The following is a 25,825-nucleotide window of genomic DNA, read 5'->3' on the forward strand; positions in this document are numbered from 1 at the left end:
CACAATATGAGCAGTTAAAATGGACAATTAAGTGAATAATAACAACTAGCACAACAGGGAGTGAGGTCTCTAGGTAGTCCTCACAACAGCATAATAATAATGTTATTATAACGTTGTGGAATGGCTCTTGGTCTGGATAATTTACTTTGCAATTCCAGAAATATTAATGGCACACTGAATGTCCTTGGAAAAGTTAATCCATTAAATATGATCTCAAATCAATGCATCTTTCTTTTAGTGCCCCTGCTTAGATAACTTCAAAGATGATTGCTGTTTGTCATTATGTCTTGCATTAAGCATTATAAAGTCAATCCAAGTTACAACAAAAGGCCAGTTCCTGCTGTTAACTTTTTAAAACTTCTCATTCAGGAACAGAAGATTGACATTAGTTTCTCTATGCAATCACAGTGCCTCCTATTGCTACAGTGGCAAAACACAAGCAGACTTCTGTTAAAGGATTCATGTCAGAAAGGAGTAGGCAGCACCTGCCTTATCTCACATTAGGGTTTCGTAGAGAAATAGGAAAACTTTTGCAAGTCATATCCGAACAGTCAAAGAATTGTTATTTACTTTTTTCTCTATTTTAAATTCCCATCTCTTCAGGCTCAAATTTGAGCTCTCAGGGACAGCTCTCATTAAAGAACAATAAAATACCAATAACATCAAATGACAATAAAACACTAAAAACAGCAGATTAATAGCAGAAAAGGGCAGTGCGATTGGAGTTCCTGATCATGTGGAGCACCTCTGTAAATCAGGTTGCAATACTATACCCACTTACCTGAGAGTAAGTCCCACTGAACTCAGTGTGTCTTCTGAATAGACATGTAGATTGACAAATAGATTGCGCTCTTATGGTGGGGCCAGTGGGGTGTGATGGTGTTGGGGGTGGGGCCAGTGGAGATGGTGACATTGGAGGGAGGGCCAATGGGCACCTCCTGCATGTGTTTCTTCTACAAGTGGAGAAATGGCTGAAAGAAGCTATTAACTCAGGCTTTTCCAACTTGATGAGCTCCAGATGTGTTGGACTACATCTCCCATCATTCCCAGCAAGCAGTTGTAGTTCAATGCATCTTAAGGGTGCCAGCACTTTCCAGGAGGGTTTTGTATTTCAAAGGGCTGAATGGGAACTGCTGGGGAATGGTTCTTACTCAGAGTTTTTGAATCAAGGGAATGTGCCTGCAAGTCCAGTCAGTCCTATATCTAACCATGTAGTTTGGCAAAATCTGAAGACTTCTTTAGAGGGTATTTTAGGCCACTTTCATTCACTGTTGTTTTGTTTTTTTTGGCTCTGGTGCCACAGTGCCTTTCACAGCAGCCTGATACAGAAACTTAGCCGGTGAAGCTTTTTCAGGCATGGAGATAAAATGATAAGAAAAATGTCTATTGATTTCTATGTGTCAGGATGCTGTACAGGAGAAAGCACCCTTACACACAAAACTAATTTAACTCATATGAACAGTGTAACATGTTTTTAACCTTTGTAAATTGCCCAGAGAGCTTCAGCTAGGGGTGGTAAAGAAATGATGTTGATGGTGATGATGATGACGACGACAGCAGCAACAACAGCCTGCATAAAGCTTTCAGCCTTACACATCTCAGCTGTTGTAATCATATCATATCATATTATTTATTTATTACATTTCTATACTGCACAATAGCCAATGCTCTCTGAATGGTTCACAGAAATTAAAACCACAAAGTACAGCATAAAACAATATAAAATATGGAAGCTTAAAATTACAATATAAAAATACAACCAAAATAAAACCTAGCAGCAATGTAGAGATTTAAAATACAATAATAGCAAAGCTAAAAGACTAGAATTTTCACTATTTGGAAGCAGCACATTCTGCCAAGTTGGAGATCAGGGAAATAGTCATGGCTGAGATCCATCTGACCCCCATTTTACAGTGCATGTGGAAGGATCTCATTTCCATGAGGAGAAAAAGCAACTGGAAGCTTCTGAAAGTAATGTATAGACTGGATTTAGAATTGTTGGGAGTAATAGGCCAAAACATCTGGAGGTCACCAGGCTGGGGAAGCCAGACTTAGACTATCACATTCTCACAGATATAACTGAATAGGCATTCCTTATTTCCAGTGGTAAATCTCTATTAAAAATGGCCCATTCTCCTGGGAAAATAAAGGAATGGGTATGAAATGGTGAGGAGTAGGTCCTCTCCCACGCTCTCTTCTTGAAGGGACATTTTTGAGAATCAGGAACACAGAAAGCTGCTTTATACCGGGTCAGACTGACTATTAGTCCAACCGGTCAGGTGCTGCCTATTCCAGCCTTCCCCAACCTGATGCCCTCCACCAGCTATGTCGTTGGGGAAAGCTGGTCTATTCTGACGGCTCCCTTTTTAGCTGAAAATACCAGGGACGGATCTGGCACCTCCTGTGTGGTGTTCTGCTGCTGCCCCAGAGCTATTTCCTCCCCACATCCCCTGGGCTAGCGAACAAAGGTGATGAAACGAGGCTCGGGGACTGGATGGTGGCTCTGTTTTAACCCACTCGGGTTTCTTTCAGCCACAGTCCGCAGCGGCGCTTGGGGCGACAGGCTGCCGCTGGTTGCAGTGTTGGGCTGGAGCCTTGCGGGGGCAACAGCGAGCTGGCCATGGTGTCCTTTCTAGCCTCACCGCTCGGGGCGTGCTCGGTGGTACCGAGAGCAGTTCCGTTTCCGGGCCGGTCAGTCGCAGTCGGAATCGTGACGGGGCGCTCGCTGGCTGCACTTGCGCTGCCCAGGAAGAAGACGGAGGGAAGAAGCAGCGCGCGATGGTGCTGCTGGAAAGCGAGCAGGTGCGGCCGCGGCCTGCTGCTCTCTCCCGGGGCCTTCCTCGTTCTCCCGAGCGTGTGGGCCGTGGTCACTGACGCGAGGGGGCGGCTGCCTTGTCGCCCTTTGGGCCCCCAAACGCCGCTTTCTGTGACTGGCCGCCAAATGCTTTAATGCAGGGCTGGGCAACTTGTGGCCTTCCCTATTCTTTGGCCTGCGAGTCGCATCAGCCCTAGACAGCACAGCTGGTTGCGAGCGATGAGGGGAATGCAGCCCAAAACATCTGGCGTGCGTGGATGGGTGGGTGGGGAGACACGTTGCCCACCTGCCCTTGATTAAGTCTTTTTTTCCCTTTCGCTAGTAGAGCAGATGCAGGTGGGGGCAGGGTTGGCTAGTGGTGCGCCCCATTGGGCTACGTATTCTAGGACGTCTCTGTTTTCTCCATCACACCTTCCCAGAATCTGATCTGGAAACTCAGGAAAGAGAATTTAAGTGCTTGATGTCTACAGAGATACACTCCAGTACCCCCCCCCATAATTAACCCTAGTTACACAAGTTGGAGAAAAATGCGCTCTGTACCTGCTCAGAAGCACTTCCATCTTATTACTTTTATGTACGCAGGGATTGAGTCTGAGCACAAATCAAGCTGTTGGAGCTCTTTTGGATTCTTTGCTCACATGGGCAGTAAGCTTGCAGGTGACACTGAAGGCTGGAAACAGCACCACCAAAATGCTGGCCTTTTTGTCTCAGCTGGGTTTGGGATATTTTGTGTCATGTTAATATTACATTCAGGTGTTGCTGCACTTTGTGGTTTTAATTGTTGTAAACTGTCCAGAGAGCTTCAGGTATTGGGCAGCATAGAAATGTAATAAATAAAATATATCAGAGAAGATTCAGAACATTTCAAATAACTCATTGAAAGCTAATGATTGCGGGCAATTTTATTAAGTGACATTAAAGTTTCCTGTTTAGGGTACCTTTTTTGAGGAACGTAACCTTACAATTGTGTCCACATTGGGCTTAAATCATTCAGCTTTGTACTGGTTCAAGTCTTAAAATATACAGAACATTAACTTAGAGAAGTGTCCATTGTAATACGTTCTTGGAATTGTAAACAGCTTTGAAAATGGATTATTTTTGGCTAACTAGAATTATTTTTTGTCTGTGACAATTCTTAATCAGACATTGTTTTCTTGTTTGCAGTTTTTGACAGAATTAACAAGGCTTTTTCAAAAATGCAGGACCACAGGCAGTGTCTATATAACACTAAAGAAATGTAAGTATTAACTACTACTGCAGTTCAGAATAGTGAACATGTCTGTTTTTCTTCAACATTGTTCCTGTTAAAAATCCACGAGGGATAATTTGTCTGTGGTAAGGCAGTTGAACTGCAATCCAGGTCAGCATGCTGGTCTGAGAAGCTTCTTCTTTAATAACAACAACAACAACAACAACAATTTATTTGTTACCCACCTCTCCCTCTGGATCGAGGCGGGGTACAACACAAATAAAAACACCATAAAATACATAAAACTAATTCAAACATTTAAAACCAGTGCACCATTTAAAGCAGCACACCATTAAAAAAGGCATCTTAAAATTCAACTGGGTAATCTGAGTAATGCATTAATTGATTAAAAATAGTGGAAATTTAAAAATAATCTTTGCAGTGTTTGGGCAAGTTAGATGACTGCTTCACTTTGTTTGGACACTGTAATTTAATCAGTGAATGAAGTAGTGCATCTAAAATAAAACAATGTCTCTAAGAACCTTACTACCACAGTGCTTTGTATCCTCCTGGTGCCTCTTCAGCATGTGTTGGGCCAGGTGTGCCCATTGCTTCCTGTCCCATGCAGGCTTTCCCCATAGCATTGTGTTGCTGGAAAAGGAGCAGTCACACTTTTGCCATATACAGTGAATAGCAGGGGTGGAGAAGCTGTGGGGCCCCAGATGAGTTGGAGTCCAACACCTGTGGGGGTGGGGACAAACTCCCCATCCCTGGAATATTAGCTTGCCCCATTCCAAACATTGAGAGCAGAGAATAGTAGATATGGGGGGAATTGTCAGCTTGGTGAGTTTAACAGTTAACAACATAACAAGAGCCATATTTGATTGCACCAACGCTCCATCTAGTCCAGCACTCTGTTCACACAGTGGCCAACCAGCGATTCACAAGCAGGACACAGTGCAGCAGCACCCTCCCACCCGTGTTCCCCAGCAACTGCAGAACATGGATTTTAGTTAAATACAGTAAATATTCAGTCTCCAATCCTCTGTCTTCACATTGGGGGCCCAAAGGAAAGCTAGATAAATCATTTAAACTTTTCTGAAAAATATGCTCTGGTCTGGTCTGTCTCCAGAGGAGGCATTTCCATGAAAGAGTTAAGAAAGCAGTGGTGGGTTTTTCTGAGAGGTCTCTTGCCTCCAGGTCTGATTATATCATGTTAATTGGAGACAAGTTGAGCTAATTCCTGCTCCCTTTTCCATGCCTGAATCATAAGCCTTAGGTTATAAAAATGTGTGCAAATCTTTTTGTTTTCCAATGTGAGGAGAAAGGTGATTTTAGCAGGATTGGGGCATGACAAAGTTCCTTTGGCTTTTAGTAAATAGTCTTATATGTACTTACTATTTAAAAAACAATCTTTAACAGAAACTCGACAGTCTAATAAAGGTCTTGTTTCTCACATTGTACATTGAGAATCTTAATATTTGATATGAAGTTCAAAGTCAAAGAAGTGCAAAGCCTGCATTTCAGTGTTCTCTTGCATAATCCAATTTACTAGCGCATATGCTTCTCTTTAATATAGATGATGGTCGGACAAGACCCATTCCACGGAAGGGACACGTTGAGGGGTTTGAGCCTGTCGACAACAAATGTCTTCTTAGAGCAACAGATGGGAAGAAAAAGATAAGCACAGTGGTAGGTTGTACTCTTTGATGGAAGAGCATTTAGTTGATACCTAACGTAATTGGGGCTAAAAAGGAGTGGGCAACGTTACATGGAAATTGTCACAAATAAAGTTTGTCTGACTTTTTTTATCAACGCTATTCTAAATGTATAGTTTCCAAGTTTAAATTTTTCAATGTCTTTCAAGAGCAGCTTTTCTCATCCCCCTGAAACTCGCTGCATGGGCTTGAGCAATATTAAGATCCTGTAACCCTTGCTAAAGTATAATTTCCGCTTTATTCAGCTAAAAATGGTGATCAGACGGACTTGTAGTTCTTGAATATTGACATTTCATCTTAATAAATTGTAACATGATTGATTTCTTATAGGTGAGTTCAAAGGAGGTCAACAAATTCCAGATGGTAAGCTTTTATCTGATTCACTTCCATTTCAGAACAATTACGGATTAACTTCGCATCACTAAAATTAATACATGAATGAAGGTGCAGCACCTTCTAGGAAAGGACAGCCACTTCCAACCATAATCACAAGATAGGATTACTGCACTGCACTCAATGAGGATCTGCCCTTGAGGCTGGAGCTAGTGCAGAATGCAGCAGCTCAGCTGTTGACAGGAGCTGCCCCTTTTCAGCATGTGCCTCCTTTGCTGAGGGAAGTCCACTGGCTGCCTATCTGCTACCGGGCCAGGTTTAAGGTTTTAGTACTAGTAGACAAAGCCCTAAACAACTTGGGACCAGGTTACCTTATTAACCTCCCCAGTCATTGAAGTCGTCAGGGGCATGCTGGTGGTTCCACATAGACCTATGGCCTGAATGCAGTCCATCAGGAAAAGAGCCTTCAGCATGGTGGCCTCTTTCTTTGGAACTCCCTGTCCTGGAGGTCAAGCAGGCACCAACACTGGTGCCTCCTGAAAACATTCCAGGAAGCATTTCTTTACTGACAACCATGTTTTTTTTAATTGGCATTATTATTATTATTATTATTATTATTATTATTATTATTATTATTTAAAGTATAATAATGGTGCTTTAATTTTTGTATCGTTTACTGTTTTAATTCTTATGTTCACTGCTCTGGAATCCATTTCAGATACGGTGCGGTATACACATTTTGTAAATAAATAAAGAATAAATATATATTAATACTCTTGACTCTGCAAATAAATTGTTCATAATCTTTTCATGGCCTTTCAGTGTATTTCCTTAAACGCTCCTATTTCTTGGTTGCAGGCCTATTCAAATTTGCTCAGAGCTAATATGGATGGTTTAAAGAAGAAAGACAAGAAAAGCAAAAATAAGAAAAGCAAAGCAACACAGTGATGGAACAAATGTTTCCATGCCAACAATGGACCCAAACTGTAAACTTTTCTTCATGTTACCCCTTATCTTTTGACTTCCCTTCCAGCAGATAACTGGAATATAAACATTTTGTTAAAACTGAAAGTGCCATCTGGATTGTGGCATGCAGAAATGAGTATCCACAAGGCATATGTTGCAGTTGCTAATTAATGTTATATCTGTCTTGGTTTTATTATGTTTGAGAGGGTGATTGGGAAAACTGATCATTTTGGGAATAGTACAAAAATAAAGAATTGTTATATGAAATGCTCTTACTTATACTGAAACTCATTCCTTCCCTTTATTCTCTATTTGGAAGTAGTTATGCTTTACTACCTATATTGTTTTAAATAATATGCCTCAGGGACTCAAGAGTTTAATGTTTATCCAAGCTTAAAATGGAACTAGTATTTATGTGCAGGAGTTAATCATTCACAATTGGATAAATTGAAAGGTCTTCCTGATCTTGTGAACTGGAATGCATTTTTCCTTCTGGCATAATAGCAGCAGTATTACCTAGATTAAATACCAGCCTTCTGCAGCCTGTTGCCCTCCAGATGTTTTGCACTTCAACTCCCATCAGCCCTAGCCAATAGTCAGGAATTCTGGGAGTTGTAGTCTAAAACATCTGGAGTGCATCAGATTGGGGAAGGCTGCCTAATACCACTGTATCAATACCTACAGCGTACTGTATAATCTCTGGCTGTTCATAGAATCACTTGAGGGAAGTAACTGCTAAATTTCCCCTTTAAAAAGCTACTAGTAAAAAAATAAATTAAAACTAGTCTCTGAAACGAATGAATATGTCAACAGAACAGCTGCTGGCATAGAATGAGGGAAGGTAGGTAGCTTGAACAGCTAGAGAGGTTGCTTTGCTGTTTGACTAGCAGAGTTATATCGGCCTAGAGTATATAGAGCAATAAGTAGCGTTGATAGAAAAGGAAAACGGGTCTTGTGTGCTGCTTACTCCCTCCATGTCCAGGGATAGATAGTGTTTCTCTGCTTATCCCATAAGTAAAGATCCATCAAGGTGAAAAAAAGATTGGAGTGATATGCATATTCCAGTGTGCGGGGAGAAGGAGAGGAATGTCTGTCATAACTTGCAGGAGTTTCCAGCAGTCTCCTTATGTGAGAGAAGATCAGTACTATTTCCAACAAGAACAGGAGGCTAGGTGCTATGGGCGTGAAAAACCCCTTTTAGTAAATCTCCACTTGTTGACTATTTCAGACACAAATGCTTACAGCAGCTGATCTTTGTTAAACAACAATGTGAGCACCAGAACACAGCTTTATTTATTTATTTATTTTAAAAAATGTTACTGTACAATATATTCTGGAAATATTTACAGCTTTATAGAATACACATGAAGAAAGTGAGGCACAGGAACTAGACCCTTAATACTTCAATGGTAGTAATTGTCCCAGTCTTGCCCTTGACACCAGGACTTGGCATTTCTCTCAGGAACAAGAGTGTGCGCAAATGTTCATTCACATTATCACTGAAATAACTTTAATCTCTTTAAACGTTCATAACTAAAATATAATTTTGTAGCAGTCATCTCTGTAACTGTAGAGGACAAGCACAGGCACTCTGAAAGAAACGGGCAAAACATTAGAAGTAGTTTCAGCCATCTGTAATAATGAGATGTGTGTCTGTGCCATAATGCCAAGAGTGACCCGTAAGACACCTGAAACTTACCATGTATACTTTGCACGTGCACATCAGGTTTACTTGATTTTTAGAATGCAATAATTAATTTAAACATGTTCAAGTGTTTGAAGCCTGCAACATCATTGTTAGTGTGAAGGTGACAGATACCAGCACATAGTATTGACTGTGTTTGCAGTCAATACAGTTTGAAGCAAACAGGGAGAAGTTTTTGCAGTGTAGCTATATGGCTGCCTTCTACACCCTCCTGAAACAAAGGCCCCTCTTGGGACTTTAGGGATGCACCATGTCAGGGGCTTTGCCCCAAGGAGCCACTGGGTGCGAACTACTGAGAGCCCTTAGCTACTCGGGGTTGCTTCTTGATATGATAGACTCCTGATGCTGTCTGCAACTTCCTGAAATTTGCAAAATGACATTCAAGGTTCCACATGAGAATCTCATGTATGCATAAATAGTCCTGTTTATAAGTACTCAAATGGACAATGCAGCAAGTACTCTCACCTTTTTTCAATTTTCATACTGTAGATTTCATCACAAATTAATTTAAGGTATCTTTGCTTTGGCAGTCGTGACATCAGTTGTTTCACAGTTGTATAGAAGGTTTGTTCATCTGCATCACACTGAGAAGGAAATAACTATTTAAGCAAAAAAATGTTTTTGCACAGCAGGGACAACTTTAACATTGAGAATATCAGCTTGGTTTTCGACACTAACTCTTAACTCTTCAAACTGCTCAAATGCATAGAGTTAAGGTATTTTTCCACAGGTAATTTAGACAAATAAAGGCAGGTAAGAAAAAACCAGTATTCTGTGCTATTATACTCTTGATTTACAGTGCAATCCCTACATGTCTATGCAGAAGTAAGCCGCACTGAGTTCAATGGCACATACTCGCAGGTGTGTATAGGGGGCTCAGTCTTTGATATCTTGGGAAATGTTGCTCTTAAAACAGGCATAAACTAGTTTCTTCTACGCTAGGAAATATCTTTTCCTTGCTGCATCTGGCAAATGGAACTTTCAAGCGTTTTCAAGTTTGCTTTTAATCTCCAAGTTATTGTTAACTACGTGGCTTTCATTAACAGCAAGATTAGAAATTCATAGTTTTACCTCTAACAATAAAAAGTGTATTAGAGCTTCTTTGGGCAGATCTACCTGCAAAAGACAACACAAAAAGTCATGGTATCGTAAGCCTGGGATATATTTGAGAAGCACTTTTCATTTGTGCCTCGAGTTAATCCAAAACTGCTCTGAAATACTAATTCTCAAAACATTTGAATATTCAGCTTCTACACTTCTCAAATCTTTCTTCCAATTGCCGTCTATAATGAATGGGGACAGCTTATTCCTGAAACAAAGATAAAATGTGAACCTGAAAGGGAAAATGGGAGTCTTGAATGTTCTACAATCATAGTTGCAATCAAACATATCTACCTCCAAATCCTCAGCATCTTACCCCTTTAGCTTATGTGGATTGTCAACAGTGATGGGGTGGAGGACTGGCCTGTGAAGAAACTTTTGCAGGCTCCCTGAAATTAACAAGGCTGTCATCTATGTAAAAGAGCAGTTGCTTTCACTCGCAAAGGGGAGTACAAATGAGAAAGGGGGCTGTATTGGAGGCTGAGAGTCTGTAGGGTGGATTTATTGGGGAGTGGGGGTGAGAAGAGAAGCTGCCCTTGGTGCACTTCTCCTAAACTGCTCAGGCTTGAGGGGAAATGACTGAAGATTTGTGCTGTTTGGTATCTCAGCCTCTGCACATATCTGCATGGCTGCAGATTTTAGTTGATGGTGTTCCCCTGCCTGTCCACCTTTTAACAGAAATAGTGTATACATTTTGGTGCAGTTCTTGACTTCTATGTTAAAGCACCAAATCAAGAAAGCTTGAAATTGCTGTGTAAAGTCTTAAGTGGTGATCAACTGGATTTATCACTGGGAAGTCCAGCAGTCCTGCTTATTCTTCCTTGCCCCGAACCTAGATCTAGGAAGAGGGTGGGGTAGATTCAGACATTGATGCTGACACCTTCTTCAAATTAAGGCATGACTGTAGCAGATTTCCCCCTTCCTTTACTGAGTTCTGCCAACACAAAAAATACTACTTTTTTGTGTTGGCAGAGCTCAATAAAGGAAGGGGGAAATCTTTTTTCTCCCCTGAGGTTAAGAATAATCAGGAGATCCAGGCAATTGCCAAGTAAAGATCCTACATTTATGGAATTCACCTCGAAATCCATGTAGCTCCACTGTTAATTTTTTCTTTAAAAACAAAATCTTTAAGAGATTCTTATTTCAATCAGAATTTCATTGGTATCCATAGGATTAATTGGTACTGTTCATTTCAAGAGGCATTTGCGAACCACCCAGAGAGTTTTGGCTATTGGGTGATATAGGAATGTAATAAATAATGTATTTTAATGATCTGAGAATTGTACACCATCGTTGAGAGCCTATGTCCCAAAAGGCGATTTAGAAATCTTTAAAATTAATGTTAAGTTTCCCTCTTCTTTCATTTTCATACTGAATGTTTACAAGCCCAGCTATCATAGAAAGTTACAAGGCTGCCAAGATCCCTTAAATCTTTCGTGGTGCCCGCAGAAACAGTGCCAGTACTGCCAACACACCTCTCACCCTAACCTCACTACTGCACCAAGGATCAGCTGACAAGTTATGGCAGAGTTCCATAGGCCAGTTAAACTTTGGGGGACCCAAATAGTTTGTACTGTAGTGAATGCTGTACATTAACAAGGGTTAAAGGTCCAAAATGTGTAAACATTTTCTTTGGAAGGGATGGTGCGTGCCGCTGTCAATGGAATACATTCCTTCCTGGAGAGTAAACTGTACTAAAGAGCAACCTCAATCCCTACCTAGTTAGATTTCTGAACCAGTTACCAGAAACAACTGCTTCCCTGAAAAAGGACAGTGCCAATTCCAGCTACCCTTTAAAGTGACTTACTGCTATAATTTCAACGTCAGTTGTCTTCAATTGCAGAGTAGCAATGCAGGTCTGGAGTTTAGTTTGTACCTGAAAATTGCAATTGGATTCAAAGAGAAGAGTTCACAATAAAAGCTTTCTTTCAAATTAGAAGATTTCCTTTCAAATTAAAACAAACAAGCAAAAAACCCTACATTTTTCTCCCTATCACCTTGCCAATAGTTCCTCCCCTACAGACAAATTTCTACATTCTTTGCCACCACTCTAGGGCTATACCGAGTCAAGACTGAGCCAAGGAATCTGTTTTCAGAAACAGGACAGAACCCAGCAAACCTCTCCTTTGAAAGATGGGGAAACTTCGATGAGAGCTACTGTGGGTTTCTCCCCTCTTCCGTGAGGAAGGGTTTTAACCATGTAGCACAGCACATCCTTTGCATGCAGCAGGTGCTAGGTTCAATTCCCAGCACCCACAACTAGAACTGTGTAAAAGCCCTGTCTAAATCTTGGAAAGCCACTGCCAATCAATACTGAGCCAAATAAACCAGCGTTCTGACTTCGAATAATGCCCTTTCTTTGTTCCCTTTTACCTCCCTGACATGGATGTTATTTGTGGTGAGGCTTTACTGCTATAGAAGCATATGATAAAGTAATTAATGAGAGGAGAGCTACATCCTCAATACCTGGATTTCATACCGCCGCCTGGCACTTGCAGACAACTTCTCGGGTGGAACAATGCAGATGTTTGGTATTACTACAGTCCCATGTGGTTCAAACAAACCTAAAATGGTACAAAGATTTGTCAGAAACCCTTCTTTCACTCTCCCTCTTTCCTCTACACACCCACACCAATACTATAAAAAGACTTATGTTTGTAGTGTGTCATCACCTTGAACAAATTTTGGGTACCAGACTGTAGAGAGCTACTGTAATTGCTTCCAAAACTAAATACATAAACAGCAAACAAAAATAGGTTTCATCAGAATTGCATTTCCATGCAATAAGCTGCTAAACTATACAACTTAATGAGCAACCTGTGCCTACTATGTGCATGAGCTGGGTAATGAATGCCACTAGATTATTGTAAAGTCCAACAATACAGTCATTACATACCTGAAGTACTAGAAAATGATCCTTTTAAGTTTTGTACTGGCAGATTATCAGAAGCTTCTCTAAAATGAAATAAGTAAAACAATCAAATAAGTCATTCAAAATATTGTTGAGTACTGCTATTTCTTAGTTTTAATAACAGAAATTGATATCTAAATGCCTGACAGCAGAGATTAAAACGGGATAAAACTGTAACAGAGTCAGTAAATCTAAACTACAATCAGTGAATTGGATGCAAACTTGACCTTCCACAAAAAGAGGGGCTCAAGTGTCAGAGAAGGTTCCCACTGGCGGAGAAGTGGGCAGCAATTTCCACTGCTTCTCCTTTCCTCCAGCACACCCCCCCCACTGTTCCATGTACCCCCAACCCTTCAGAGCAGATTTGTGTGTGGGGGGTGGGTGGGTGGGGGTACAGGGGCTGCAGGAATCAGCTAAAACCATGTCAGCCTCCTTCTACCGACAGACCTCTGGATTCAACCCACTGTATATTATGAGTGAACAGAGGGAGAATACAAATCTAGCGGTGGCTTAATAAAAAGTTACATTATTCACTGCATGAAATCTGTTCTCTATTTTACACGTATTTTCAAATATGCACTTATTTATCCCGAGCTATTGGCAAAATCCACAATGTCTGCATTTCAGAACTGCATGAGAGTGTATCAAGAGGGCTGGGTAGATTATGCCATATATTGTTCAAACACCACTTTTTACTATTCAGCTGCCACTCTTTACTGTTAAAAGAAAATATTCACTGGCCCTGTTCAGAAGACACCTTAAACCATGGCTTTAACCACAGTGATTAAGTCAGAAAGCTGGGCTGTATTCAGAAGACACCTTAAACCACGGCTTTAACTATGGTGAATAAAGCAAAAAACCTTATTCACTGTGGTTAAAGCCATGGTTTAAGGTGTCTCCTGAACACAACCCGGCTTTCTGGCTTAACCACTGTGGTTAAAGCCATGGTTTAAGGTGTCTTCTGAACAGGGCCAATATAAGACAAGTAATAGTGGATTGAAGAGACAAAGTTCAGGTCCATGGTGACAACCTCAAAGTGTGCTTATACTAGAGCTCTCTGTGTTTGTTGCATCACCCATGTAGGGTGGGATCCGTGCACAGACAGTGCTACATCACAAGCCCACCTAAACATCAGATCGCTGCTGAGTGCAAGACTGTCTGGCCCAGCATGTATCACCTGATTCAAACAAGCCATGCACTTGCTATATGCTGGACCCCCAATTTGAGTGGATTTAAAACAGGGAGCAAACACTTATGTTAATTTGCATCAACCCTAACGAAGACTGAAAATACACTATCAATCCAATTTTAAAAGTCCCAAAACTAAGCAATGAAATGTAACGAATGTACAAATGGCTAACTTTTTATGCTTCTCGTGCATCTTCGATACATTTTGAAGCAAAATAATTTGAATTTAGTGTGCGTAGATGAGAATATTTCAGTCAAAGCTTATAGCCCCAACATAACACCCAAATAAAGAGGCACTTAACTGAAGACTTATTAGAAACAAGTAAAATGGTTGTGTGGCACATTGGTTATAATCTTTAAGGATGAATCATTGAAAAGCCGTCACCTAACTTGCCAATTCAAAGGAACAACAACATATGGTTAATCTCCTATCACTCAAGTAATTGCGAATACAGCTACCTGTTACTTCTTTCATCACAAAATTTGGTCCTCAGTTTCTGGGCCAGATGGTCTACTAAATCAGACTCCAAAATTCTTTTTTCTGTCTGCCTTTCCTTCTCAAATGATTTCACCTAAAAAAAACCCAAAACAAAACACAAATTAAGTGTTTGAATTACTTTTATATTCTTAAAACTGAAAAAAATGAATAAGAATTAGAAATGGGGAGGGAGAGGAGACATGGTTACAAATTAAGTAAGCTATTTTTAAAACATAACTAAGATATGCAGTGGGAATATAATTAATCTGGTGGATAAGAAACCTGAAGGTTAAGTGCACAGTTTGGGAGTGCTCCTGGACTCCGTGTGAACTGGGGACACCGAGGTGACAACAGTGGCCAGGAATCCTTTTTACCAGCTTAGACTGGTACGCCTGGAGCAACACTACATGGAGAGGCAGGATCTTGCCTCACTTATTCATGCTCAACTGACATCCAGGCTGGACTACTGTAATGCACTGCACGTGGGACTGCCTTTGAAGATGGTTTAGAAATTTCAGCTGGTGCAGAATACAGCCGCCCAGATATTGGTGGGGGAGAGGTGATCTGCCAATGGGGCACCAATACTGCCACTGTGTTTCCGAGCCCAACTTAAAGTGCTGATTTTAACATTTAAAGCCTTAAATAATTTGGACCCAAGTTACTTGAAAGGCCGCTTTCATCTGTACCAGCCAGCCAACACTCTGAGGTCAGCAGAAGAGACCCTTCTCATTTGCCCACTGCCAAGGGCAGTCAGGCTGGTGAGTGCATGGGCACGGGGCTTTCTCAGTGGTAGCCTCACATTTCTAGAATTGGCTACATCAGGGGTTCATCAGGTCCTCGTGTTTGCACATCTTCCAGAAGGCTTTCAAGACCAACTTGTTTTTGTTGGCCTTTCAATACCCTGCGGGCTGCAGTTGTTATCTGTTTTTCATAGCATTTTTATTGAATGTTTATTTATTGATTTTATTGTATTTTTCTCATAGTTGTTAATTGTTTTCTTATCTTGTATGCCGCCTTGAGGGCAGGTGTGTGTGTGTGGGGTAACCTTAAAGGCAGTCTAAAATCGTTTTAAATAAAGCAGCAATCCCTTATTTTGCAAGGCCTTTCTCTATGATCAAAGAGTGCTCCAGCGGCGTTCGAAATTCCTTTTCCGGCAACCATAGTATGATTTCTTCTCTGCATGTAACGGGTGGAGAGAATTACTTGTTGCAATTACTTGTTCAGTCTTCCGTTTGCTGGGAAGGAAAGCCCCACTGTGCTCCACTCATGCTATTTGGATCCAACCCACTGATTTCAGAAAATGGTGGGGGGACAGCAGGCAGCCTTACTGCCCTTTGTCCTTCTTTCAAAAATATGTTAAATAATGATTTATATTATTTTGTAGATCTATATCCCACCATTCTTCCATGATGCAAAGTGGTGTCAGCAAGGCAGCTGCATCATGTGCATTCAGACCCAAGCTTTGCAGCACTTTGCAGAGCAAAGGAAAGGAAAGATGTATCCCAAACACTTTACCTTTACATGATTTCCTTCTTTATCGGAGATGAGGGCTACATAAGCGATCCCAGAACACCTGCAATATTCTTGTAATTCTTCCTGAGACTAAAGCAATCATAAGGGAAACAAAACAAAATATAAACATGAGGTTTTTACATTACTGACACTTTGTCTTCTCAAAGGGGACTGGAAAGACACAGAGAAAGCTGTTAGAGTGCTGCCTTTGAATTAGGTGTGTGTGTGTGTGTGTTTTAAATCCTTGCTTACTTGGGCCAATCACTGTCTTTCTGCCTGACCTACCTCACAGGGTTGTTGTATGCGACCCTGAGTTCTCTGAAGAAAGGGAAAGTTTTTTAAAAATGTAATGAATACATTTCATAACAGGCAAATGTGCCAAATAGTTCTTTTCTCTGGTTAGTCAAATGTTAATAAATAGTAGCACTTGTACAAAATGTACCAGTGAGCATTTTAGATTTCAGACACTGTGTGTGTGTGTGTGTGAGAGAGAGAGAGACAGAGACAGACAGACAGACAGAGGTCTTCCCCCACTCCCTCTATCCAATTTGTTACTAGAGCAACTATTCTAAAAGTACAAGGCGTCCCCACACTAAATTCAGTTGATATTGTTGCCTCATGTCTCATCACTTTAGTAATGAACACTTTGGAGAAGCTACCTTAACAAAATGTTTCCATTTTGCTCATACGTTTCCATTTACCAAAGGCAGTGATAGGTTCAGATCACTGTAACTCAAAATGTAAGTATGTAAAAGTAAAATCTTTTCAGATTACACGTGAGGCCTCCAGGCTCAGCTGTGTGTCTCAGTGCTTTGCCAGTGTGGCCAGCCAAAAGTAGAGGAAGAAGACCCATCGGCCTCAGGTTAAAAAATAAAAATAAAGGGAGGAAGGCAAGATTTGGGGGCCGGCAACAGCGGGCAGGTTGTTTCGTGAGGGAGGTGGTGGCAGCAGGCAGGCAGCTTCTGCAAGCACAGGGCTTTGGCTGACTAGTGGAGCTTTTTTGGCTGGCTGCGAGCAGACAGGGGTTTTGGCTGGCAGGTTTTTTTTTTTTATCTAGCTGTGGACAAGGCGAGAGGGGGGGGAGCTTTGGCAGGGGACATGCACAGGACTTTGCCAAGGTCCTTTACTTGCCAGGTGGGGGTGGTAGCTGCAGCCACCTCTAGCTTGTCACTATTTAAAACAACGAAGACATGTCCACATTGCGATTACCCAAGACATTCTGAAATCTGAGGCAGAAAATTCAAGTTCTCCCTTCAGGGTGTTAAATTGTCAAATTGGCTGATGATTAATGGTACCCAAAAATCTCCTTCCTGAGATGGGATGCCTCAGATTACCTAACGGTAGCCCTAAGTTCTGACTGAGGTTCTCATCCTGGTGCTCCTGGAAAGGGAAAGATGTAAATTAGGCCCATGAGCAAGATACAAATGCATGTAATAGAATGAACATTTACCTGGGACCAGTCATACATGATTTCGGCAGCAATTCCTGCAGCCCAGAGCTTTTGTACAACATTGATAGCTCTTGCCATGGACATCTGGCCAACACTAACAACTAACAGGTCACAAGTGTTCAATGTAACCTGGAAAAAAGAAAGGGGAGCGGAAGCAACAGGTTAGAATCTTGGAAGAACTAAAATTATTTAAGCTGAATGATAATGAATCTTGCTCTGGTGAGGTTAAGACCTTCTAGGCTGATCAATACCGTTCATACTACTGGTTAATAATGATAATGTATTTTTATTTAATAAATAAAATTAATAAATTTTAATGATAATGTATTTGTTGGGCTGCATGAAACATGTATTTAGGATAGTGGGGAAAACCTACAAACAACAATTTGGAAGCACCCCTAAACTTCTATTATGTGGATTTCTACTTTATGCAGTTTAAAACAGCCAGATGGTCAACAAGAATCACCAATCTTAAGTCCATTTGCTCTCTTTTCATGTAATTTAGAATGTTTGGGCAAGATCTGTACTTCCAAATCTTTGTTGTATATTACTGAGACTACCTGAAAGAAAATACGTAAAGCAGAAAGGCAAACGTACAGGCTCTTCCAAATTCAGAACTGCTGAACTTATTCTGTCTATAGCTATGCTGACTCCAACTGCTGATGGAACTGGACCAACTGCTTGTGGGCCTCTGAATTGTGGAATCTGAAAAGAAGCAGACCTACATTAGAAAAGGAACAACACTCATATCCTTGTATTACATTGAGGGTGCAATCCTATGCATGTTTAGACAAAAAGAAGCCCTACAACTCCCAGCATTCCCCAGCCAGCACAGCTGACTGGGGAATGCCGAGAATTGTAGGACATTTTTTCCTGTCTAAACATGCATAGGATTGCACCCTAAAAGGTATAAATTTATAACACTCACCAGATGATCATATCTACCCCCGGCAGCAAGAATGTCAGTAACTATCCTTTGCCTGCGTTTAATGTATGCAATAAACTGGAATATAATCCCATTGTGCTGCTGTATTTTATAAACCAGCCCCAAATTTATGGAAACCTGTAATATAAAAAGCTTAGGTTATGTTACTGTATGGATACAAGTGATAATGATCAGCACAAAATAGGCCACATATAGAAATGGTACAAATGTTCAGAGTGACAAGCACACAAAGGCTGCGTTCAGACAACACAAGAATCAACGCCGGGGGAATAATCAACTCTACAGTTGTTTATCAAGGGGGTACTCCCCATACAACATGATAATTATCAACCATGGTGTAGATCAGCATTGAGTTGACTATAAGTCCACACTGAGCTGACTCATTCATCCCCCCACTTTATCCCCCCACTAGTATCCCATCAGCCATTGCTGCCGAAAATCTATCCTGCCAGCTGGACTAGAGCAGCAGCCACCGCTTTGACTGCTCTTGCCTTGCGACTCTGTGGCTGACAAAATAACCAACAGTGGCCGAGGAAATAACCAACTATGTCCACACAACACGATAACCAGTGGTGGTTCAAATAGCCAACTCGGCACAGTGTTATTTGCGTTGCTTATTTTGGCCAAATAACTGTTGGTTAAAGAACTCCCTCCATACACGATAACCCATGGTGGGTTAAATAACCAACCGTCAACTATTTCAACCATAACTGATTATCGTGCTGTCTGAACCCAGTCAAAGAAAAACATCTACTAAACTAAAATTACTTCGCTAATCACACTGCAAAGCTCTCTGGGCAGTTTACAAAAAGATTAATAATTAAAATTCCCTGAGAAAGGCAGCAATCATCCTAAAATTATCGTAACACCTCCTAGTTGGCTTTTCACTAGCAGGGATGGTCAAATCCAAGCCTCCCATCCCCTTTGAGCAGTCCATCAAGCCCCCGATATTACATCTTTCAAAATGTCATATACAATGCTCCAGATGACCAGCTTCAGTTCATGCTTTCCGGCTGGCATTTCAAGATGAAGACCTTGTTCTAAAGTTAATCAGTGGTCTGACCCATAAGGAATACTGATCTTGTGATATAATTCATCTCATTTTACAAACCTGAGATTTTATGCCAAGCTTCTTTAACAGACCCATTGTTTCCTCTAGCTCTTTCATGCCAAGTTTCACCAGTGGGGTGACCCCTGTCTTTTGCTTTAACATTGTGTTTAACAATGGGGTTAGATCTTGCAACTCTCCTTTTTGCTCAATAAATCTGTAGAGTCGAACAAGCTGAAAAGTAAGTCACAGAGGACAAGTAAAGCAGCAGAAAAATAACTATTGTTACTTCATAAGACTGTACAAGACCTCGTCTTGATTTGATCAAGAGCTTAGCATTAAATAAGAACTGTTCGCTCATGCTAACAGCTATGAATTCCGACTCTGGTCACCCAGTAGCACTTAACGGGAAGGAGGATGAAGAATACAAGGAAAAGTCAAATCATTTTTCAAGTGAGTACTTGCCCACTCTTGAAACCCTGTGATACTATCTTAGAAAGAAATGCTTAATTATTATTTATTTATTTATTGCATCTTTTATACCGCCCAATAGCCAAAGCTCCCTGGGTGGTTCACAAAAGTTAAAAATAAAAATGTAAACACATTGGATGTAATTGTTGACTACTCTGAGAACCCTTCAGGATTGAAGAGTACAATATAAATGTACCCATAAATAAACAAAGATACCAACTAAGGTATTTTCAAATTACTTACAGTGTTTGACGACAGAGAAATATTGTAAAACTTGGCTTCCACTTCTCTTTTAGTTAGTTTTTCAGTCTGCAGCAAAATAAACGATCACTATAGATTGTGTGATATTCCCTTATTCCCAGTTTTGTTTAAGAACACATCCTGAGAGAGTTAAAGCGTGGCATTAAAAGTTTCCATTCCATCACCCATCACTGTTCCTTGTTTACATGCAGATCATGAGAGGCGTTTGAGGTGAGCTTGGGACTGAGTTTCACTGCTATGCCAACAATACACAACTACACATTTCTTGACCTCTGAGACCTGGCAGTTCTGTTTCCGCCTTTGGAAGAATGCTTGAACACAACACCACAGTTTGGCATTACATCTGCACTGAACTTAATCCAGCCCTCATCACATTTTAGAAAAGAATATTTACATATAACATGTCAAAATGTGAATGTGACCAAATGCTCATCACAGAGAAAGCAATGATGCCCGTTCCATTTATGCCTGGAGTTCCTGATCTAGCAGGTCTCCTTAGCTGGATCACGGCAAGTGGGGACTGCACCACTTATGTATCTTGTTTTGTAACCCAGCCTCCCCCAACCTGGTGTCTTCCAGATGTTTTGGAGCTCAACTCCCATCAACCCCAGCCAGTGTGGCCAATGGTTAGGAATGCTGGGGTGGGGGGACAATCCAAACCATTCACTGGGCACCAGGTTGAGAAGGCTGCTGTAAGCAATGAAGAGTTACAGTTATTGAACAAACGAACGCCTTACCACAGCATCATACAGAATGGTATAAACTTGATTGAGTTTATCTTCGGGTATCCCACAATGCTGCAGGATAGCCTTCAATAAAGCAGTGTGATTCAAGAAGATACAATAGTTTCTTTCCTAATAAAAAGAAAAGAGTTGTACGTTTTACTTGTATTAAGTTTTCTACGATGACGAAATTCAGGTTTCAACATTCAGAAATTTTCTAACCTTTACCTCACCTAATTCCATTGCGTCTGCCACAGCCGTGCAGAGAAACACTTACATTTAGGAGAGCCTAATTTGAAATTAAACTTAATCTGTGTAGAGCTTGAAAACGTTGGTCAGGATTCAAAGAATCATGAAACTCAATCAGCCCAAAGGGGCTTTAGACTTGTTTTTCCTGGAACAGACGCCTTCTATCGCCACCCCATCATGGCAAACTGCTTTAAAACTCTACTCTGTTTCAAAACCAGCTTGAAATATAGTATGCTGGTGGTAGGCAAGAGTTAAGTAACTCCCTTATGTAAGCCTAAGCAGCTCTCCGCATTCTTGCCAGGTATTCAAATTGGCACTTGCAATATAGAATTACTCTTCAATTAAAAATACAATCCTAACCACTGGCTGTTCTTCCACCGCTGATAGCCAGTGAAAAGTCCTGTTATGGGGTGGTCCATGGGTGTTCTGTGGGTGGGGAGGAGCCAGCTTTGGGATCTGTTGGAACTTGTCTGGAACTGCTGTAGCAAAACCCACACACACAAAAAAAACCCTCCTGCCCTGGGTACCAGGAACTGGCAGGACTCAGAATACAGCAGTGGATCAGACGCTCTGCTCCTTCGCAGCCCCAGCTTGGATTGCTCTGTGAGATAGCTTTAAAGCTTCATTAGAACAAAATGTAGGCTACGCTTACTCTGTGCTGGATTGGGACCACTGTCTTCCTGGCTATTTCTACAGGTGTATTATTATTATTATTATTATTATTATTATTATTATTATTATTATTTACATTTCTACACCGCCCAATAGCCGGAGCTCTCTGGGTGGTTCACAAAAATTAAAAACATTCAAAGTATAAAACAACAGTATAAAACCACAATATAAAATACAATTTAAAAGCTCAACCAGATAAAAACAGCAGCAATGCAAAATTACAAATTTTAAACACCAAGTTAAAATTTATTTATAGACTGTTAAAATGCTGGGAGAATAAAAAGGTCTTCACCTGGCGTCTAAAAGCATATAAGGTAGGTGCCAAGCGAACCTCCTTAGGGAGCTCATTCCACAGCCGGGGTGCCACAGCAGAGAAGGCCCTCCTCCTGGTAGCCACCTGCCTCACTTCCTTTGGCAGGGGCTCACGGAGAAGGACCCCTGAGGATGACCTTAGGGTCCGGGCAGGTACATATGGGAGGAGGCGTTCCTTCAAATAACCTGGCCCCAAACTGTTTAGGGCTTTAAATGTTAATACCAGCACTTTGAATCGGGCCCGGATCTGGACTGGCAGCCAATGAAGCTGGAAAAGGACTGGCGTAATGTGGTTTTGTCGACCAGTCCCTGTTAGTAAACGGGCTGCCCTGTTTTGTACCAGCTGAAGCTTCCGGACCATTTTCAAAGGCAGCCCCACGTATAATGCATTGCAGTAATCCAAACGAGAGGTTATCAGAGCATGGATAACTGTAGCTAGGCAATCTCTGTCCAGATAAGGGTGCAGTTGGTATATCAGCCTAAGCTGATAAAAGGTGCTCTTTGCCACTGAGTTCACCTGTGCCTCAAGTGACAGTTCTGGATCCAAGAGCACCCCCAAACTACGGACCCGATCCGTAGTTTTCCAGTTTTCTTAGTCAATATGGTCCCCTAGTTTCATAATGCTAGCGACTATGTGTTTCTTTGGAATTTTTTTTTTTTTAATGTTTGACCTATTTGAAGAGGAAGTACCTCTTCATCTGTTGGAAAGGCCAAACTCTTCTCCTTAAACTCTTGTTTACAAAGGATGAACAGCCACCACCTCCCAACCTGATGTGAAGTTTGGCAAAAACTAGTAAAAATGGGCAAAGAGGAAGAAAAACCAAATGACATCAAATTTTGAATTCCTAGTCTTTTGGATATTCCTACTGCCTTTTGTAAGCAAACTATCAAATGTGCAATATTTATTCCTACTCCGTCTGCTGTTTTATAAAATGCCCTTGCATGAAGGGATGGGAGGAGGCAGAGGCTAGTCCTTTTGCTCTACCCTTCACCCTACCATCAGTGTTACAACTGTTGGGAAGTGTGGGGCAGAGGAACACCTACCTGCAACACAGGAAATTCTTGGATTATTTCAGAGATTGTGTAGATTGTTTCTGCAATGGGTAAAAAACTGTTGCCAGCAGGAGTGATGATGTCAAACGCACATTCTAAGAGTTCTTTTGGGTGACAGCGATCCAATTTCCGAGGCCTGAAAACCCGCTCAATGCAATACCTAGAGGGAAATGTGAACATTTAAACATATGAAGCCGTTTTCTACTGTGCTACACACTGGCACATCTACTACAGTTCTGTCTAGAGCAAACGGCAGCGGCTTCCTAAGGCAACCTTACCCAACCTGGTGCCCTTCCAGATGTGTGGTACAACAACAACATAATGTCTTAGTCGCCTTTCTCTTAAAAAAGACTCGAGGTGACTTTGAAGATATTTATTAAAACATTCAAAGTATAAAATAGCTAAAAACAATTTCCATTAAAATATCATAATAAAACAATTAAAACATCAGTACAGAATGAAGAAGTCATTAATTATATGCCTTCAAATGCCCGGGAGCTGTGGAAAGCCTTGACCTGGCGCTGAAAAGATGACAATGTTGGCACCAGGCGGACCTCAATGGGTAGTGCTCCTTTCAGGGAGGCAACCACTGAAAAGGCCCTGTGCCTTATTGCCATCCTCCGAACCTCTCTCGGAGGAGGCACTCAAAGAATGGCCTCAGATGTTGATTGCAGTGAGTGTGCAGTTTCATACAGGGAGAGGCACTCTATCATGTATTGTGGTCTATAAAGCCATACAAGGTTTTATGGGTTAAAACCTTGAATTGGGCTTCGAAACGTACAGGCAGACAGTACAAATGGACCAGGATCTGTGTTATACGCTCAGACCTTCTGGTGTGGGCTATGAATCTGGCCAGGGACTAAACCTGGGATCTAAAATATGCAAAGCTGTGGCCAATGCCACTGAGCTGCGGCACCTCCCATACGGGTTGGCTTCATTTTTTTTATAAAAGAAACAAAAATATAAACATGCAGGTGTTTGTCAAATTTTAGAGAAAGAATAAAATAATTCCTGGGCAATACCCTTACCTTTTCAAGTTTGTTATGTTATTTCTAGCTACAAATCTCGCAAAAGGAATCTGAAGGGGGGAAAAAAGGTAAAAAGCAGGGTCGCAACAATAAAACAAAGTTAGTTGAAAATATTTTCATAAATTATTATATTCCATAAAATAAAATGAAGTATTGCACTATACAATTAGACTCATCATGTTTCTAGTACTTAAGAAATGAATTCCATTCTGCCACATGCACCTCACTGCCTGCTCCCCAACTATCTGGGGCAGATTTACCAGATTTACTCTCTGAACCACCCAGAGAGCTTCGGCTGTGGGGTGGTATGTAAATGTAATAAATAAATATAGGGGAGGTTTCAGGGGGTGCAGAAAGACAGACCCCACTGGATACGACCCATAGTTACTATATCTTATCAAAAGTTCATTTTAATTCCTAATTGCCAACTGATAATCTATTGGTTACTGAAAGTTTTACCCAAAAATATCAAATACCTTTATTTTTCTAGGAATCTTTGATTTCAGACTTTAAAAGTTCATCTACATTAACAACCCATAATTTTAATTTAAAAGATCACTAACTGCAGACCTTGTGAAATTCTTCAATCATCTTTTTCTCATAGTTGAAAAAACTGGTTATATTAAACAATATAGTCTGCATGAAATAACACTTTTAAATGATTACTAGTTTAATCTGATGAATGCCCATTTACTGTTAGCATCTATGGCCAGAACTTCAGAATACAGATTAAATGAAGAAAAGAAAAAAGGAACAACAAGCCTGTCTGAACTCCTATATCAAATGTAAAGTTAGCAGAAATTAAAATGCTCCAATCTCCTCTCAAACTAAGTGCACAATTATATTAAATAGGCTCTTCCTGTATCAACAAAACATAATGAAGTTGGTTTGTTATGCTGAGAATAGCTTGTTGACTATATGAAGTCTGTTTTGAGGCAGTAAGGCCGTATACACCAGTTGCTGGGGAATGTGGGTGGCAGGGTGCTGCAGCACAGTGTCTTGCTTGTGGGTCCCTGGTCAACAGCTGGTTGGCCACTGTGTGAACAAAGTGCTGGACTCGATGGATCCTTGGTCTGATCCAGCATGGCTCTCCTTATGAGTTAATCTTCTGCCTTTTACAAAGACTAGAATCTGTCTCCCTAATGTGTAAGTTCCCCACATCAGAAGATACTTTAAGGGGTCTGTGTGGTTGCAACCAAGTAATGCCCTGCCCTATATGAATTCTGAGACGGTATCTTTGTGCAGAAGACCATATCACATGCCTTCCTGAACAGCTGAATCAGCCCTTATTCCACAGCAGAAAGAACAAAGGCTGGACAGAAACTAAGCTCTTTGAAGACTGCACTGGTACTCACCCTAAGATCATAAGGAAGCATCACCAGCATTCCACTGTGATCCATCAAATACGAAACTTCACTGTATTCATACAGTTTTCTATTTCTAGGCAGTAGCAGAGGGGTATGCAATTTGATAGCTCCTGTTCAAAATGGTTGAAACAGTATTAATTCATTTTTAAAAAATAAGGCAGCTTCAGAAAACCAAGTTTCTTTACATAACAATCTTATTTTTCAAATAATAAAATTCGGTATTCATGACTGCGTTGTCAGACTCCATAGGGGACAGAGTGCTTTCCCCCTGCAGGGGCAAGAGAGGCCTTGCTTATTTGGTATCAGTTTGGATTATTTCTTGAGAAATAA

The 25,825-nt window shown here is 41.0% G+C and overlaps 2 protein-coding genes across 2 annotated transcripts in view; one reads left to right on the forward strand and one right to left on the reverse strand.

Annotated features, from left to right (window-relative positions):
• Positions 1 to 2,701: 2,701 nt before the first annotated feature.
• SRP14 (signal recognition particle 14) lies at positions 2,702 to 7,288 on the forward strand. Its single transcript, XM_063118879.1, has 5 exons — positions 2,702 to 2,802; positions 3,980 to 4,052; positions 5,584 to 5,696; positions 6,053 to 6,085; positions 6,914 to 7,288. The coding sequence occupies exons 1-5, from the start codon at positions 2,779 to 2,781 to the stop codon at positions 7,001 to 7,003; spliced, it is 333 nt and encodes a 110-aa protein (XP_062974949.1). The 5' UTR covers positions 2,702 to 2,778; the 3' UTR covers positions 7,004 to 7,288.
• Positions 7,289 to 8,272: 984 nt separating this feature from the next.
• Positions 8,273 to 25,825, reverse strand: part of EIF2AK4 (eukaryotic translation initiation factor 2 alpha kinase 4) — a 52,571-nt gene continuing 35,018 nt past the window's right edge. The window contains exons 23-39 of the mRNA XM_063117719.1: positions 25,484 to 25,605; positions 24,129 to 24,178; positions 23,092 to 23,260; positions 20,830 to 20,946; positions 20,075 to 20,140; positions 19,424 to 19,594; positions 18,295 to 18,429; positions 17,964 to 18,071; positions 17,367 to 17,495; positions 15,920 to 16,006; positions 14,386 to 14,498; positions 12,724 to 12,782; positions 12,294 to 12,391; positions 11,635 to 11,703; positions 9,798 to 9,842; positions 9,192 to 9,310; positions 8,273 to 8,612 (exon numbers count right to left, since the gene is read on the reverse strand). Of these exons, the coding sequence (XP_062973789.1) occupies positions 8,555 to 8,612; positions 9,192 to 9,310; positions 9,798 to 9,842; positions 11,635 to 11,703; positions 12,294 to 12,391; positions 12,724 to 12,782; positions 14,386 to 14,498; positions 15,920 to 16,006; positions 17,367 to 17,495; positions 17,964 to 18,071; positions 18,295 to 18,429; positions 19,424 to 19,594; positions 20,075 to 20,140; positions 20,830 to 20,946; positions 23,092 to 23,260; positions 24,129 to 24,178; positions 25,484 to 25,605 (1,715 nt within the window). The 3' untranslated portion in view covers positions 8,273 to 8,554. The remainder of the gene's footprint in view (positions 8,613 to 9,191; positions 9,311 to 9,797; positions 9,843 to 11,634; positions 11,704 to 12,293; positions 12,392 to 12,723; positions 12,783 to 14,385; positions 14,499 to 15,919; positions 16,007 to 17,366; positions 17,496 to 17,963; positions 18,072 to 18,294; positions 18,430 to 19,423; positions 19,595 to 20,074; positions 20,141 to 20,829; positions 20,947 to 23,091; positions 23,261 to 24,128; positions 24,179 to 25,483; positions 25,606 to 25,825) is intronic.

This window comes from Elgaria multicarinata, chromosome 2 (assembly GCF_023053635.1).
Source record: "Elgaria multicarinata webbii isolate HBS135686 ecotype San Diego chromosome 2, rElgMul1.1.pri, whole genome shotgun sequence".
In the NCBI taxonomy this organism is placed as follows: Eukaryota; Metazoa; Chordata; class Lepidosauria; order Squamata; family Anguidae; genus Elgaria; species Elgaria multicarinata.

Coding starts and splice junctions, on each gene's coding strand:
- SRP14 (XM_063118879.1), top strand. CDS start 2,779: ATGGTGCTGCTGGAAAGCGAGCAG. Junction 2,803..3,979: donor TGCTGCTGGAAAGCGAGCAG/GTGCGGCCGCGG, acceptor TCTTGTTTGCAG/TTTTTGACAGAATTAACAAG. Junction 6,086..6,913: donor AGGTCAACAAATTCCAGATG/GTAAGCTTTTAT, acceptor TCTTGGTTGCAG/GCCTATTCAAATTTGCTCAG.